This window comes from Emys orbicularis, chromosome 4, assembly GCF_028017835.1.
Source record: "Emys orbicularis isolate rEmyOrb1 chromosome 4, rEmyOrb1.hap1, whole genome shotgun sequence".
NCBI classification, from domain to species: Eukaryota; Metazoa; Chordata; order Testudines; family Emydidae; genus Emys; species Emys orbicularis.
In genome coordinates, this window is record NC_088686.1 from 104,124,229 (window position 1) to 104,140,741 (window position 16,513).

Consider the following 16,513-nt stretch of genomic DNA (forward strand, 5'->3'; position numbering starts at 1 on the left):
ATGTAATGAACTACAATTATAGTAGCTACTTTGCAAAAACCTAGTATTTTGTGACTAACCTGACAGCTGCTACCATCACTGACGAACGATTGCATGAGCCTGGACATTGTCCTCAAGTGATAATCCTACTAAACAATAGTTAGGAATGCGTGGTAACAACCAATACTAGAATAGATCTTTTGCTCACACATAGGCCTAATTAGTTAGTGTCTAAGGAAACAAAACTGAGAACACTCAATACTTCAGTTATTTGGACATTGTGTGTACCTGACAAATAGCATAGAATTGACCTTTCAAGGATCTTATTTACAGATTAAGGTTTCCATAGGATGGCTGCATCAGTGGGACAAAATACCCAGCATTAATCCATTGCTTAAACTGAGCTATAACAGCATGCCTTAAGGGAGGCACACACTAAATAGGGTTCACCACTAGTCATTTCTAATAATATCTGGAAAGTGCATGATCAATATTAGAAACCAGTAAGGATTTCCATCCATGATGGAATCAAGGGAAGACTTTGCCAGTCAGAAGGCTACTCTTTATGTAAGAAACTAGTCTAGACCAGGGGTTCTCAGCCTTTTTCTTTCTGAAGCCCCCCTCAACATGCTAGCAAAACTCCAGGGTCCAGCATGGGGACGGGGGTTTGGAAGGGAGAGACTCAGGGCTCCAGGACAGGGGTGGGACCCTTGGGTATAGGTGTAGTTTGACTTCTATTTTGGCAGGGGGGAGGCAAGGGCCAGCGAGGCTCAGTCCAGCTCCGCACAGTGGGGTCCAGGGGGGAGCGCCGCCTCCACCCCCTGACTCACCTCAGCAGGCCACCCACCTGTCTGGGACTGTGTGCCGGTGGCTGCTCCCTGCGGACTCTACCAGTCCCAGAGCCACCCAGGCAGCTCTGACCAGCTGCGTGAGCAGTAAAAGGAGGCTGGGAATGAGGAGCAGCCGCAACCCCGGGCACCAGCAGCAGACGGGGAATGCCAAGGCTGCCCACTCCATGGCACTACCAGCCAAAGGAGCAGCTGCTCTGCACTGCCTGGATCCCGCTTCCCACCTAGGACCTGGCCAGAGGGCAGTGCCTAAGGGGGGGCTGGAGGAGAGGAGGAGGTGGGGAGATGGAGCTGTCCTCAGGACTGCCCCACTCTCAGTAAGGCATTTCAGTTTGGGAGGGCAACACCCTTGTGCCTCTTCAACTCTGCCCATGGGCTTAAGGTTTCAGCCCTGCGCCACTCCCAGTTTCAGCCCCACGGGGGGGGGAAGAAGGGGGTGCCACCAGAGCTCGAGGCACTGGGTTTCAGCGGTGGGGACCTGCGGATCCCCTGAAAAGAGCTCATGGACCCCCAGAGGGCCACGGACCCCCGGCTGAGAACCGCTGTCTAGACCGCTGTACCAAAGAGTTTAAGAGCAAATGCACATCCTATTGTCAGTGTTCCAGTAAACAACTGTCCTGCTAGTATTATCCTGCATTCACTAGTTCACTCTAAATCATACGTCACTTTATAAAAAACAATATATATGTGTGTGTGCGCATATATATATATATATATATATATATACACACACACACACACACACACACACACACACCCACCCACCCCAGTTCTTGCGGTCTCCTTATGGTACCCAAACAAGTAGTTGCAGGTGTGAACTATTGAATGAAAGCCCTTCTACATAGTCTTAATTGACTAATCCCAACAAAGATTCTATCATCTGCAGCACTTTAGGTGGCAGCACAAACACAAGCCTACCATGAAATGCCTTTCATGTTCACAAGACAAGTAAAGGGGTCTCCTTAAAAAAGGGAACAGGAATAACCACTTCCAAACATAGATCTTGTTGCAATCCATTTATTTTCCTTATATTGTGAAGACAACAATTTTAGCAGAAGATATTTAATAACCACTACTGCCTTGATCTGCACATGTAGGATTTCATATAGTTACCACTGGTCTACTTTTTCACCTTTTATTCTGACGGATGAAATTAAACAAATACAGTAGCCAGGTTTAACTGCCATTTTTCAGCTTTCAGTAAATAATTTTGATTATCTACAAAATATGTAATGCTCAGTTCATACCATGGAGAGAGTTAAGTTTACCAGAAAAACCTGAAGTTAAACTTAGCTCTCAATATTTTGAGTTATTGCAATTGCAAGATAACAGAAGTTTTTCACATTACACCATGCAATAATGCAAGGATTTCCTTACACATCTAAAGGAAGCTCCTGAGTGAGGTATCTTTTACCAGTTGTGATTATAGTGCTTTCAGTAACAAATGTGAACCACAGAGATCTTCATGTGACAATAATAAATAGAGTCATTAATACCTGAGCTTTGAGTCTCAATAACTGAAAATGTCTCACAGCTGTCTCCTGCATAAGGCTTTTCACAAAACTACAGTGTTCATACATTCGGCTCATAGTAGAGTCCTTCCCAGTTTCTAGGTCAGGGGTCTCGAACTCAAATGACCACGAGGGCCACATGAGGACTAGTACATTGGCCCGAGGGCCGCATTTACTGACACCTCCCCGCCGCCGCTCTCTGCCCCGCCCCCACTCCACCCCTTCCATGAGGCCCCGCCCCTGCCCCACCTCTTCCCACCCCTTCCCTGACCCCATTCCAACCCCTTCCTCTGGCATCCAGTTAGCATTTAGTACTTATTACCTGACAGACTTTAATAAAGAGATTGTAAAGTCTTTCTATGTGACATTTTTAATCCCAGCTTTTCCTAGCCATCTAAAAAGCTGAAAATCTTGTCCAGACTCATCTCGATTACTGCAACATTATTTTTGGATCTTAAGAAATTCAAACTTGCCCTACTCATATCCATTCAGAATGCTGTTGCAAAGATCATTGTCCCAGCACATGGCTTTGACCGTATCACCGCCCACTTTCCAACCCTCAACTGTCTCCCTCTTCTCTATCACAGGAAACAAGCTATTTGTCTTCACTTTCAAGGCCTTTCATGGCCTATCCCCACCCATCATCTCTCACCCATTATTGAGATGTCAACTCTAGCCTCTGATTGGCCCATAATACCAGCCTCCATCATCTACCTCTTAACTTCTCAAACAAGCACCTCCCATGCTTTCTCCCAGGATGCCCTTCATGCTTGGAAGGAGCTCCCTATAAACATCTGCAAAGCTACATCATTATCCTTCTTTAAAACCTCTCTTAAGTAACTCTCCTTTGCTTACAAAGAACTATGGTCAGGTAATCGTCTTGGCACACCAGTGGCCTATCATGCTAACCAACTTTGTCTCATTGTTTTCTTGTACTCCAGTCTGAGCGAAACTATTGTCTCATCTTATACTTATGATTCCTGGTCTAAAGAGCTTACAATCTATTTCTGTCTGTACAGTACACATAGAACAGTGGGGTCCTGGTCCAAAACCACAATTCCTGGGCACTACAGTAATACAAAAAGTCAACCACATATACTAGTTTTGTGATATATTAATCCTTTTAAACAATGCTGAGGTCTACAGCTTGTTCTCCTTGCACATGGCTAGGGAAGGAAGATTAAGGGAATTAAAATCTATTTCCTCTTCACCTCACCTCTTTATTCATCTCCACCCTGCTCCCACGCCATCTGAGGCTTTGGATGCCTCACTGAGCTGCTTTGAGAGAGGTACAAGGGCCTTTCCATTGTGGTTCTTCCACTGAAACAAGAGGAGGAGCTGAGCACACCATAGGCCAAATGCTCATCACAGCCACTTCATGAGGGATAGGATAGCACAATGTGCTGCTACACCACCACTTGGCTCCTCCTCTAAAGATTTCTAATATTTACATTATACAAAATGTTTAAACATGTTTAGAGTCTGAATACAGTTCTTCCAGGCAGTCTGTGTAGCCTGCAGCACTAAACATGAACTGTATTAGTCACTTAAAAAGTGAACTAATAAAGGAAACGCTAACGTAGAATGTTTTTTAGAAGGAGCTTTCAGTGAGATATTAAAAACAGTAACGCATAGACCATACTTAACCGTCCAAGTTTGCGAAGACCCTTTCTGAAGTCCATAAAAACATTTTATTTCTGCATGTGATTACGTGACTAGTCTAAATACACAAGCATGAGGTGTCCTTCAAATGTAGAGAGCAGAGAAAGTCAAGAGAACCAGTCCAGCTTAAGTAAACCTCTCTATATTTGCTCTCTACTAAGAGTTCTTAAATGACAGAAAGGGCAAAGAAATGCTCCCACATTTATGAGATCTGCCATCTCAGAGCATTTTACAACTATTCCTGCACCAGCACTGAACTGCAACCACAGAGGTGGCAGGAAGAATATGGGCAGATTGCTGAGAGTACACAGGAGTGGCTGGTGCAGAGAGATTTTGTTGAAGGACACCACGGCACATTGCTACACTCAATGGAAATAAAAAGTAGCCCACAAGCAGAACAGGTAGGACTTCAGCTTTCAAGGTCAATTAGTTTCACATCCTCAGACTGCTAAACTGCTGACAAACACACAAGCAGCCTCTATACCTCACTCTCAATATTCTAAATAAAAAAACTCTAGGAACCTTTCAGAAGCATTCCTAGCTAGACAAAGCAACCACATGTTCTTGCTGTATAATCTTTAGGGCCCTATCAAATTCATAGTCCATTTTGGTCAATTTCACAGTGATAAGATTTTTTTTTAAAATGTAAAATTTCATGATTTCAGCTATTAAAATCTGAAATTTCACAGTGATGTAATTTTAGGGGTTCTGATCCAAAAAGGAGTTGTGTGGTGGGGTGCAGGGGGGGCTGCAAGATTACTGTAATGGGGCAGTTGCGGTACTGCTACCTTTACTTCTGTGCTGCTGCTGGCAGTGGCACTGCCTTCAGAGCTGGGCAGCTGGAGAGCTGCGGCTGCTGGCCAGGAGCCCATCTCTGAAGGCAGTGCCACCACCAGCAGCCGTGAAAAAGTAAAGATGGCATGGTATGGTATGGCCACCCCTACTTCTGCGCTGCTGCTTGCAGGGCGCTGCCTTCAGAGCTGGGTGCCTGGTTAACAGCCACCACTCTCAAGCCGCCCAGATCTGAAGGCAGCACAGAAGTAAGGATGGTAGTACTGTGACTCCACCTAAAAAAACCTTGCGATCCCCTCCACCTGCAACTCCCTTTTGGGTCAGATCCCTCAATTTGAGAAACGCTGGTCTCCCCTGTGAAATCTGTATAGTATAGGGTAACAGAACACAAGATACCATATTTCATCGTCTCTGACGTGTTTTTCATGGCCATGAATTTGGCAGGGGCCTAATAATCTTTGTCCTTTCTTCCTGTACCATACCCTTTTTAATACCCGTCTCCCCTTTTGTTTTAGATGTGAAAGCCCTTTGGACTGTGCTATTATACAGAAGAAGAAAAAAATTCATTCTGTGTATCAAAGTGTAAGGACTATACCAGAACTGGCATGCTGCACACACAGTCATAGCCTGAGAATCTATGGCATCTCATCCATCTGGATTTTGATGATTTATTTGAAGGATGTGTTCCTGGGTGGGTAGTGAAGCTTACTCAGAGGCCAGAAATTGTATAAAAGCCTCTACAAAACTACTGAATATGCCATGCTCAAGTTGCACAAAGCATTAGCCATCGGGGACTGTCAAAACATTTAGTAAGTACTCTAAAGTCAACTTGAATTTTCAGATTAAAAAGTAACAACTGCCTCCCCTTCTCAGCTTCAGCACAGGACATCACCACAGATTCAGTTTTTGTTTTCGTTATTTTTTTTTGGTCCATCAGCTCTTGGATAACTTACTTTAAAAAGTCTTAGTTTGGTTCCAGTCAATGAGAATTAAAACTCTTCAAGTACAGTTATTCTCAGAAAAATGGCAGCATAAGAAGTGACCCCTTAACACCTGTTCACCACGTGTATGCAAGTCATATTCTTGCTCCACTGACAAATCTTTATGACTTTTAGTACTGCAGAGCCAATAAAGCTGTGGATGACTGCATCCAATTCATTCTACTGACATAATGCATCAACAAAATGGTCAACTCCGTTCCAATTTCAGAATCTCTCTTACTGGTGATTATGTAAGCAATGGAAAGAACACGGCTTGATTTGTAGCTCTGGTGCTTACAATAATCTCTCACTTGTAAACTGAGCCAAACTGGTAAAGATGACAATGAAATTACACAGGACGCAAAGTCATTTTTACACTCACTTTTCCTCACTGATTTTACTAAATTAAATTCATTTTGAAGTATTCTTACACATTCAGCCTCCTTTAGCATATTGTTGCATTAACATGTTTTAAAATTTAATGGTGTTGAACTAAAAACTCAACTGACCTGTACTGAGTTACATCCAATCAATGCTATCTCAAGGTTTAAGTGACATTTACAAATGAGTACATTCTTGTAAATCAGTGCAGTCTACTCAATATACCAGATTATGTTACTTTTGTGACAGAGTAGATTCTAAGAGAGAAACAATTGTATGGATGACTTTCAGGATTCTGTTACAATTGCTAGTATTGTAGAGGTGTTGTCTAAACTTGTAATATTTCAGACTAAATACTTCCATTGTTTTGTAGAGTAGCTTGAAGTGTTCCTAGTAAAGCCTTAGGGGCACCGACAGAACATCGGTACATTGTTTATAATACAGATCTCTCAGTTTAGGCATTAAAAACTACAAGATTGTAAAGTAAAAGTGGAAAGAATGGTTAAGTATTCACTAGGATCCATTTCTTTGAGCAAGGAAATATGGAATGTTACAGAGGGTTGAGTAAGAAGGGAATGTGGGGTATTTTGTGACAGGCCAGTGCGTGACAGCTGGAGAAAAGCTATTGTGGCAACAGCTGTGTGTGCTGCACAGCACCCCCTACCCACACAAAATAAAGTCACTAATTTCCAGCTATTTTTAGTTCACTAAACCGCAACCTGTTAAACTGCCCTCTTTATTTTAAATGTAATCTGTCCGCTGACTTTTGGATCTGAATGTGTTCAGTCATTTACTGTATTTCTGAGGGGGGAAAGTCAGAACTATCATACAACTTCACTTTAGTGCACCACCATTACTTAAAAGCTAGGGCAGTGGTTCTCAACCAGTATCCGCAGTCCCCTGGAGGTCCATGTTTCAGAGGTTCCATGAGCTGCGGCGCCCCGAGGGGCAGAAGCCCCGAGCCCCTGGGCAGAGTTCGAGGGGGACACTGGAGGGCATTGCCCTCCTAAACTGCAGAGCTTTGCACAGAGTAGGTCAGTCCCTGGGGAGTTCCACACACCCCGCACCTCCTCCACTCCCCACTAAGGGCCCTCTGGTCAGGTCAGAGACAGGAGGCCAGAGCTGGCCAGTGTGAGGCAGCTGCTGCTCGGGCTGGTGCCATGGAGTGGGCAGCCACAACACTCTCCTGTCTCCTCCTCCTGCTGCTGCTGCCGCCCAGAGCTGCAGCTGCTCTTCGGCTTTGACTGCTCGCGCAGCCGGCAAGAACCGCTCCAGGGCTGGGGCCGGCAGGGCCTGCAGGGAGCAGCAAACTCAGAGGGGTCCCTCCCAGCACACAACCCCTAGCTATGCCTCTCCCCACACCCTGAGTGGCTTTCAAACTTTTTGAGCTGAGCCGCCAAAAACCCCTCCCCCCCTTTGAGTTATAATTTTTGGTTACCCCCTACTCCCACCCAACCCAGACAGGCTAGGTGGCCTGCTGAGGTGAGTCGGGGGGTGGAGGTAGTGCTCCCTCCCCAGGCCCCGCCATGCAAAGCTGGCCAAAGCCCCACCAGGCCCAGCCCCCTGAAAACAGAAGTCAGTCTATGCCTATGTCCGAGGGCCCCCACCCACCCACCCAAAGCCCCGACACTCCCACCCTGCCCGGCAGCCAGAGCCCCAAGCCCGCCCTGCTTGGCCTGGAATTTTATAGACCCAGAAAGAAAAAGGTTGAGAACCCCTGAGCTAGAGGATTAAAAAAATACTTAACGACATTTGCCTGAGGAAATTTATAATTTTATGAAAAGTATGAGATTGGGGGTAATAGTAATTTACAGTTTACATTAAAGCCCTAACATCGAACAACAAATTAAGCTCTTAATTTCATTTTGTAGCATGGTTTACTACTATATTTCAAGATCTGCAAGTATTAGCATTAAAGTTATGATGTTTTGGACAAATTCCAACTTGACTACATTCTTTCTACAATTTCATTTGGATATACTATTTTCCTCATTTCCTGCCCTAAACTGTTGTGTTGCTGAGCAGTGTTTAAAAAAAGGACTGAATCCTAGAAATAGATGAAGTGGCTTTTACTTCCAGGATGAAACTGATTAGGGCTCATACGCACTACAACAATAGTAATAAATAAAATCCTGGCGCCACTTTGTCATCAATAGCAAAGCTCCCAATGACTTCCACGGAGCCAGGATTTCACCCCAAGAATTTCTAGGGATGACAAACTGATCATCTGACTGCTCAAAAGATTCCTATTAGACCTATAACACTGGCCTATTCAATCAGACTCTAAACAGATTCTGTGTAATTTTATGACAATCAACTATTTTAAAAGTTAAAATAAAGGGAAACGTTTCATCAACATTTACAGTGTAAGCTAGCTTTTCCTTAATGTTGTACTACCATGAAAATATAATTAGTTTTTAAACTGGCTATAGACGTGAGATCCTTATGACTGCACTCCAAGTAACCAAACAGTCGTCGTTTCTTTTAGGGGAGAGTGACCTATCACATATCTTTGTTAGAGATCAGATTGTAAGATCTTTGGGGCAGGAAGAGTCTTTTTGGCAGGGACAGTTTTTGTTGTGTGTACACAGTGCAGCCCCAAACCCTGATGGGGACATTTCGGCACTACCACAATACAAAAAAACTAGTAAGAACAGGTGGGATAAAGGAAAAATCAGTGTCTGGGGTCTATTGTCAGAAGTCAAAGCAGCTTTAGAATGCTGAAGGGAACTAGGCCTTTTGACATTTTGGGCCAATTAACAGTGCAATAATCTGCAGTGTAAATGTTAATTAATTAGTAGGTGGGACAAAATCTTGTCCAACAGAATATCATATTTTGAACACTAGTGAGGCTTCACAATAGAAACTGATTGTGCTCTTTCTTGCTAGAGATAAACCAGTAGCTCAGCTTCCTTTCTCCACCACTGACCTCCCATCCCCATAATTCTTACTCCAAAAGAAAAAAGACTGGGATTAGTTTACTTGGTAAAGGTAATAGCATATTCAGGTCTTGAAGGAGGAACATTGATTTAGTACTCAAGTAAAAGGTGTACTTTGCATGCATTTTAGAATAAAATAACTTCCAAAAGCCTTTTTGCTGGACAATATGTCTTCAGTCAGTTTACAGGCTATGGCACACTTAAGTGAGAACATCAATGCTTTGTCCATATTTCAACTTTCAATCAAGATTTTGTAACTGATAAAAAAAAAAAAAAGCACCTTGTTTACAGCAGTTTGTCTCCACATAGTAGCCTTTCTGCCATCACAACAGTGCTTGTCCATTTGTACCTACCACCCTAACTATATAGTGCATTCTGGGGAAGTCTGGACAGCTGCCCCATATTGCCTCAGCAGGGACAGTGTCCTGACATTACACACAGAGAATCATGTGAGGCAACACACTTTGGACATTCTACCACATAGTGCTGGGAGGAAACTCCACCAACCTGACCAGTTACACAAACGTAGTTAGGCGTCCCTGTCTCGACTGCAAAAACAGCCCGCAAAACTGGTTACAGCAACAGTGCCAAATTAGCCCTATGACGGGGTGAAATACTGCCAATGTTACTAAGAGTTTAACCCCATACTGTGCAAACAAAAGCCATGTTTAGATCCTGCCACATCATGCTGGTTATAACCCAGTTAACATATGTAATGGGGACAGAACCTTTTTATTTGGTATTAGGTAATGCAATCCTCAGCTGAGTTTACTCCTTAATCCTATGAAGTTCTGAAGTGAACTGTGCAACTTGCTTAAAAAAAAAAAAAAGTATATGACTGTAGTTTTTATACATTTCTTAAAGAAGAGAGATTTATTTAGCAACCGTTTAAAAAAAAATACTTGATTTGCCACAGAAAAGCAGCAAAAGAATGAATCTCTATGCTACAAGACAACTGCCTTTGTAACACTGTAGACATAAGGCCTTCCTAGCCTCTAGTCCAGGGAACGGCAACCTTTGGCACGCAGCTCGCCAAGGTAAGCCCCCTGGTGGGCCGGGCCGGTTTGTTTACCTGCTGCATCTGCAGGTTCGGCCGATCACGGCTCCCACTGGCCGTGGTTCACAGCTCCAGGCCAATGGGAGCGGCGGGAAGCAGTGGCCAGCACATCCCTCAGCCCATGCCGCTTCCCACTGCTCCCATTGGCCTGGAGCAGCGAACCATGGACAGCAGGAGCTGCAATCGGCCGAACCTGCGGACGCGGCAGGTAAACAAACCGGCCCGGCACTCCAGGGTGCTTACCCTGGTGGGCAGTGTGCCAAAGGTTGCCAATCCCTGCTCTAGTCCCTGGTCCTGTGACAGGAGGGACCTATTAAATAGCATCTTTTGCTATCCCTAGAACCATATAGCAAGTATTGAAGAACCAACTTTAAAAATGCTTTAAATTCTAAGGGTATGTCTATACTTGGAGCAGTAGGCATAATTTCCAGCTCAAGGAGATTACTCTTGCTGGCTCTCATCCAGCTAGCGTACTAAAAGTAGAAGATAGCTGCTGCAGTGCAAGCAGTGGGAAGGGCTAGGGGTTCTCAATAATTTTTTTGGTGGTCTCAGAGTGTGGCCACCAATTCTTACCGGTGGCCACTCTGACAATTTTGCCTAAAATATTTAATTAATTTTAGGAAAAACAAATAAATATGCACATATACATGTCCAAATTATTGTAATTTATTTATGTAAGGATTTTTTTTTGCAGACTCAATAATAAAAATAATGTACAGTTGTCTCTCTTCTGTTTAGGTCCAGTAAAGAATAGACACACAAATAAGGTTTTTCTTTTGTTGTTGTTGCTTCTCTTGTTGCCTTATATATAGAGAGAGAGAGAGAGAGAGAGTGTGTGTGTGTGAGTTAGTTGCTGGCTAGTAAGCTGTGAAAAGCGACGCTTGTATGTTAATATCACTTTTCACAGCCTCCAAGCTAGCTACTAAGTCTGCTGTGAAAATTTGTATTAACATACAAATATCACTTTCCACAGCAGACTTACTCCGGCCCAGCAGCCAGGGGACAAATTAAGCCCTAGATGGGAATGTGGGTAGGGAGGCAGCGGGGCCTGGGGCAATGGGGGGGAAGGAGCCTAGAGCTGGAGCCCAACGCTGCATGGCTGAGGGACAGAGCCCGAAGCCCAGGGGATGGAGCCCAAAACCACGCAGCTGGAGCTTGCCGCTCACCGCCCCAGGGTAGAAGCCTGACCCCACTGCCCCCAGGAAGGTGGGGAACTCACTGGCTGCCTGCTCCACCAACATGTGTCTCCCCAGAGGGTGCAAGACCCAACCCCTGCTGGCAGCCCTGGGGAAAGGCTGCTGCTTTGCGCCCCCCCTGCCCCATTCACCACCCAGGAGACTACAGCCACAAGAAAAGCCCCTGGTGGCTGCATTTGAGAAACACTGGGCTAGCAGCCCCAAGGTACTTGCTGCCCAGAGACCCCAGGCATATACTCGCGGTAGCTAACTCATCCTACGGAGGCTACATTTTTAGCACACTAGCTTAATGAAAGCAAGTCGAAGTATGTCTCCTGGAGCTCGGAATCACACCCCCAGCTCCAAGTGTAGATACACCTTAAGAGCCAAACTCTCCTATAAGGACTCTTATAAAGATGACAGTCCCCTCCCATCCTCTTCAAGTCACAAGCAGCACCTGCAATACCCTATAGTACTAAAGGCACCGGACAGGGATCAAGTCCAAGAAAGCATGAACAAAAAACAAGCCCTTGGGTCACACACGGATATCCAGAGCGCCATACTTGCAGTTAAACCTTGTTTAGCACTAGTGCTGCTATACCCATGCTGACACACACTGCCTGCTTCATGTAATGTGTGTGTGCAGGCAAGGCTGCACAGGCAATACCATCTAAGGCAACAGTATCAAATTTGAACCTGAATGGTAATCTGTAAATTTTAGCTTCACTCATCCAGGGATAAACTAATTATTTGCATCTACAAGCAAGGAAGGATTTAGCAAAAGGTTTACAATTATTCTAATCTTACCACCTCTGTGTGGATTACTCTCCTGCAACACTAGCAGAAAAAAAAACTTTGCAGTACTCCAAACTAATAACCAAAAATAAAATTTGGCACCTAGCCAAAAACAATATGTCCATCAAATAAAGGCAGCTACATCACATAACAGATACTTATGGCTCATTTAATGACTGAATTTCAGTTTCTACTTCCCAGTTTCTCCATTCTGGCTTAAAATGCTTCATCCAAATAGTCCTAAATGTACAACTCAACTGTCCAACAAGGATATCAATTGTTATTAAGACTATAAGTAGCTTTTAAAAGACCAATTATAACACCTTGTAGAACACTGGCTTTTCTAGGCGATCATATACCCAATGCCTCTTCCCAGCTTTGGAAAAAAGTTGTACAGAAAACCCCAGTTGGCTCACGCTGCAGATTCTACTACCCCATCAGAACGTTATTTAATATGCCTAAATGAGCATGCACAAAGGTGACATTAGGATTCCAAGTAGCACTTTCTATACTGCTGTCATACTCCTATCTAGAGGGAAGAAGTGTACTGAAAATCCACCCCATACGCCTTCCTCTCCCACAAGATGTTGCTCCACTGTCATCCATACCAGCACAATGAATAAAATTCAAAGTACCCAGGTATGATGTGAACAGCTACAGAGGGTTGTTTTTTAAATGCCTTCAAATCAGTACTACAAACGTCAAAAGCAATGAAACGGAGAAGAGGAATGAGAGAAAAGTTAAATGAGATATGGGTGTAGAAAAAGGCAAAACAGGAAAGGGGACGTTTCTAATAGGACTGAAATACATAACCCTATTGCCTGTTCTGTTGCTTTTCCTGAAGCAGGAAAGTAACAGAATAGTGGTTCTAATGATCTGGAGTTTAAGCACACAGCAACAAACCAATTTAGATGTTACATCCCTTGGGGGTGTGAAAAATCCACACTCCTGAGCAGAGTAGTTAAGACAACCTATGCCCTGGTGTAGAGAGCACTAGGCTGACTGAAGAATTCTTCAGAAAACCTAGTTACCACCTCTCAGAGAGGTGGATTAACTTCAGTGATGGGAGGAGCTCTCCCATGCCTATGGTGCATGTGTACAGTGAAGGGTTACAGCAGCCCAGCTTTAGCATTTCTAGCTAAGACATAGCCTCAAACAAGGTTGACTTGAGCCAGTCAACAGCTATACAGCAAGTCAGTACTTCTCTAGCAAGTCCATCAGTTCTTGCAGAATTCTCTCTCTTTTTAACCTATATTGTTACCAAAAAAAAGCCTTCCAAATTTGATCCTATATTATGCTTAGTGTGTCTATAGATGGAAGCAACTGAGAGGCATAAACCACCCCCATTCTGAATGTGGCAACTCTGCAGCTGAACAAATTATTATGTCAACATCATTAGGTAAATCACTCATTTTAATAAAAACATTCAGCTGGACAGAGGCCAGAATACCAACATTCTTCTTCACTTTGCTATGCATGCCCCCCAGCCACCCCTCTATCCTTAAACCTCCATTGCCCCCATAAATCCAGCCATTTTATTGTTTATTTCCAAGTATGTAATTTCCTGTTAACAAGTTCTAACAGGTCTCTTCATTTTCCACAATCTGTTATCTTTAGTAATTACTGTCCAGCAGGTAGCAGCTTCTGACATACAAGTGAAACCCTTCAATATTTCCCCCCGGTTGTATAGAGTTCATTCACTGTCGTAGCCTTTTTAGCTGGGGAAAGCCATTAGATGCCAATGACATGTCAGACAATGCTACAAGCAGCAAATTCTAATGGGAAAGCATTTAAAAATATTGCAATTGGTAGGAAGGGAGCCTATCCTCAGGTACTATGCAAATATGAATGGGAACACCTCTGCCCCCCAAAAAGGGACATTAGATATAACAGAATACTACACATGTCCAACCAGTGAGCTTGGAAAGGAAAAATTAGTTTCAAACAGAACTCTATGAAAACATCTAGATCTAGTAGCCACCTAGATCTAAAGTTGACAATGCATCTACAAAGTATATTGGAAAAGCAACTTTCACACTGTTGCACAGATGAGGACAACTGAGGCAGCAAGAGGCCAAGGCACTGGCTCAAGGTCACACTGAAAGTCATTGGTCTAAAACCTGGTTCTTCAAACATTGCAAACCTCAATGCACCAGCTCTCACAGCCTCAGCCAGTTCTACACATCAGCACCCCAAACCTCGAGCTCTGCCAACTGGGCAGTGTCCAGCCCCTGCCCCCTCAGAGCCTGGGAACACGGCAGGCACCCCCATCCCGGGCAAAGCCACCACCCCGCACCAGTGCCCAAGGAATAGGGCATGTCCCACCCTGAGGCAAAGCCACCCCTCCTGCCAGTGTCCAGGGAGTAGGGAACAGGACCGCCCACCAAACCAGGTAAAGCCAACCCCCACCAGTGCCTGGGGAGCAGGGACAGGAAACAGGACCGCCCCCCCCCCCCCCAACACACACACCCGTGCTCGGGGAAAAGGGCAAGGCCAGACACCCCCCTCCCGGGGGAAAGCCCCCCGCCAGTGCCGGGGAAAAGGCCAAGGCCAGACCCCCCCCCCCCCCGACAATGCCTGGGGAACGGAGCGGAGCAGGGCCGGACCGGACCCACCCCCGGGCACTGCAGGCAGGACAGTGGCCAGGCCCCCGCCCCGGCGCCCCTGGGGACAAGGCAACGCGCGGCCTCTCCTCCACCCCCCAGCTGCCGGGGGCGGCCAGGCGGGCGCTGGGGCTGCCCCACCCCGGAGCCGGGACCCGGAGGCTCCGCGCGGCGCGCCTCACCTGGATGAACTGGATGGTGAGCGCCGACTTGCCCACGCCGCCGCCGCCCACCACCACCAGCCGATACTTCTCCTGCCCCGGCCCGTCCCTGCAGCCCGCGGCCATCGGGGAGCCGAGCCGAGCAGCGCCGCCGCCTCCGGCCGGACTGGGAGCCACAGGCCCCGCTCCTGCTCCTCCTGCTCCTCGGGCGGGGTCGCGGCGGCAGTAGCAGCGCCCAGAGCTCCGCGGGGCGGGGAGCAGATCCGCGCTGCCGGCCCCAACCCAGCCGGCTCCTCACCGCGGCGGCCACGGGCCAAGTGAGAGCAGCGGCGGCTCCAGCGCGGCTACACAAATGGCCGTCGGGGGGCGGGGCCGTCCTATTGAATATTCATGAGGAGCTGTAGAGGGGGCAGGACAGTGCAGAGGCGTGGGGGCGGCAGGGGGTGGGCTTGGCGCTTCGCCAGTTCCAGGTGCAATGGGAGCCGGGCACTGAGCGTCCGCCCAGGGGTGGGGGCTGCGATAGCAACCCCGAGCTTCCCCCCAGCGAGCTGCCTGCCTAGGGCTGCAAAGACACAGGCCGCCCAGCCCCGCGGCTGCGGGCGGGCGGGAACCTATTACTCCCAGCGAGCTGCGTTCCAGGCCAGCCGGCGGGCGAGTTAGGGACTCCGCTGGGCCTGTGTGTGGCACCCTAGTCCAGCCCCTGGGTGCTTCTAAATTATGTTAGTCTTCAATTACATGATCCCATTGACTTTTGCCCACACGGGTCTTGCCAGGGGCACTGGAACAATGTATGTAGTGGGAGTGCTGAGAGCCATTGAACCAAACGGTAACCCCTGTATATAATGCAAACCACCTCAAGCACCCCTAATTCCAGCACCGCTGGCTCCTGCCCCCATGGCGGGTACTTGTTGACTGTGCAGTGTTAATTTTATACACCTGGTTCAATGTGTGGCCCCCGCTGCCATATTTACTGCCTGGCATTCAGCAAGTGTTGAATACAGAATTAATTCCCTCGTGGGCTTTTCGGTAGCACTCATCCCTGTGCTAACTACAGGCCTCCCAGACATGAGTGAATTTATTTTCACACCACCCTCTTATGCAGTGAGGCATCCTTATGTCTATATTACAGATGGGGAATTGAGGAACAAAGAGATTAGAGCCAAAATTATCATTGTCCATCAATTTCAGGAATCCAATTTCAGGAATCCAATTTCAGGAACCGAAAGTCCAATTTTCAGAGTACGTAGCATTTTTATCACGCTATATGTTCAAAACAGGGTCATCAATAGGGTTGGAACCTTTCCATTAATGACATAAACCGCTATCACTGGGGCTAATGGAGTAACTGCTAGTAGTAGCAGGCTATTATCCACTGTGTAAACCAGCCACAAGAGAGAAAAGGTACTTTATTACTGGGTTTCACAGCTCTTTGTGAGGAGAGGAATGTTGAGAGTCAGGAATCCTGGGTTCTATTCCAGTGTTTGGTAATGGTTTCAGACTCTTCCTTCACTGTCCCTCCACAGGTCTCCTCTTCCCCTATCATGTACCCTGCCAGCCTGACTCTACTCCCTTTGCCCTGTGTGTAGCCCCACAGTCTGTCTCTGCACCACGTCCTCCCCCACCCCATCCC

The 16,513-nt window shown here is 46.3% G+C and overlaps 1 protein-coding gene across 1 annotated transcript in view; it reads right to left on the bottom strand.

Moving 5' to 3' along the window:
• RRAS2 (RAS related 2) overlaps positions 1 to 15,009 on the bottom strand; it is an 88,024-nt gene extending 73,015 nt beyond the window's left edge. Inside the window, exon 1 of the mRNA XM_065402684.1 lies at positions 14,905 to 15,009. Within this exon, the coding sequence (XP_065258756.1) occupies positions 14,905 to 15,009 (105 nt within the window). The remainder of the gene's footprint in view (positions 1 to 14,904) is intronic.
• Between the last annotated feature and the right edge of the window lie 1,504 nt (positions 15,010 to 16,513).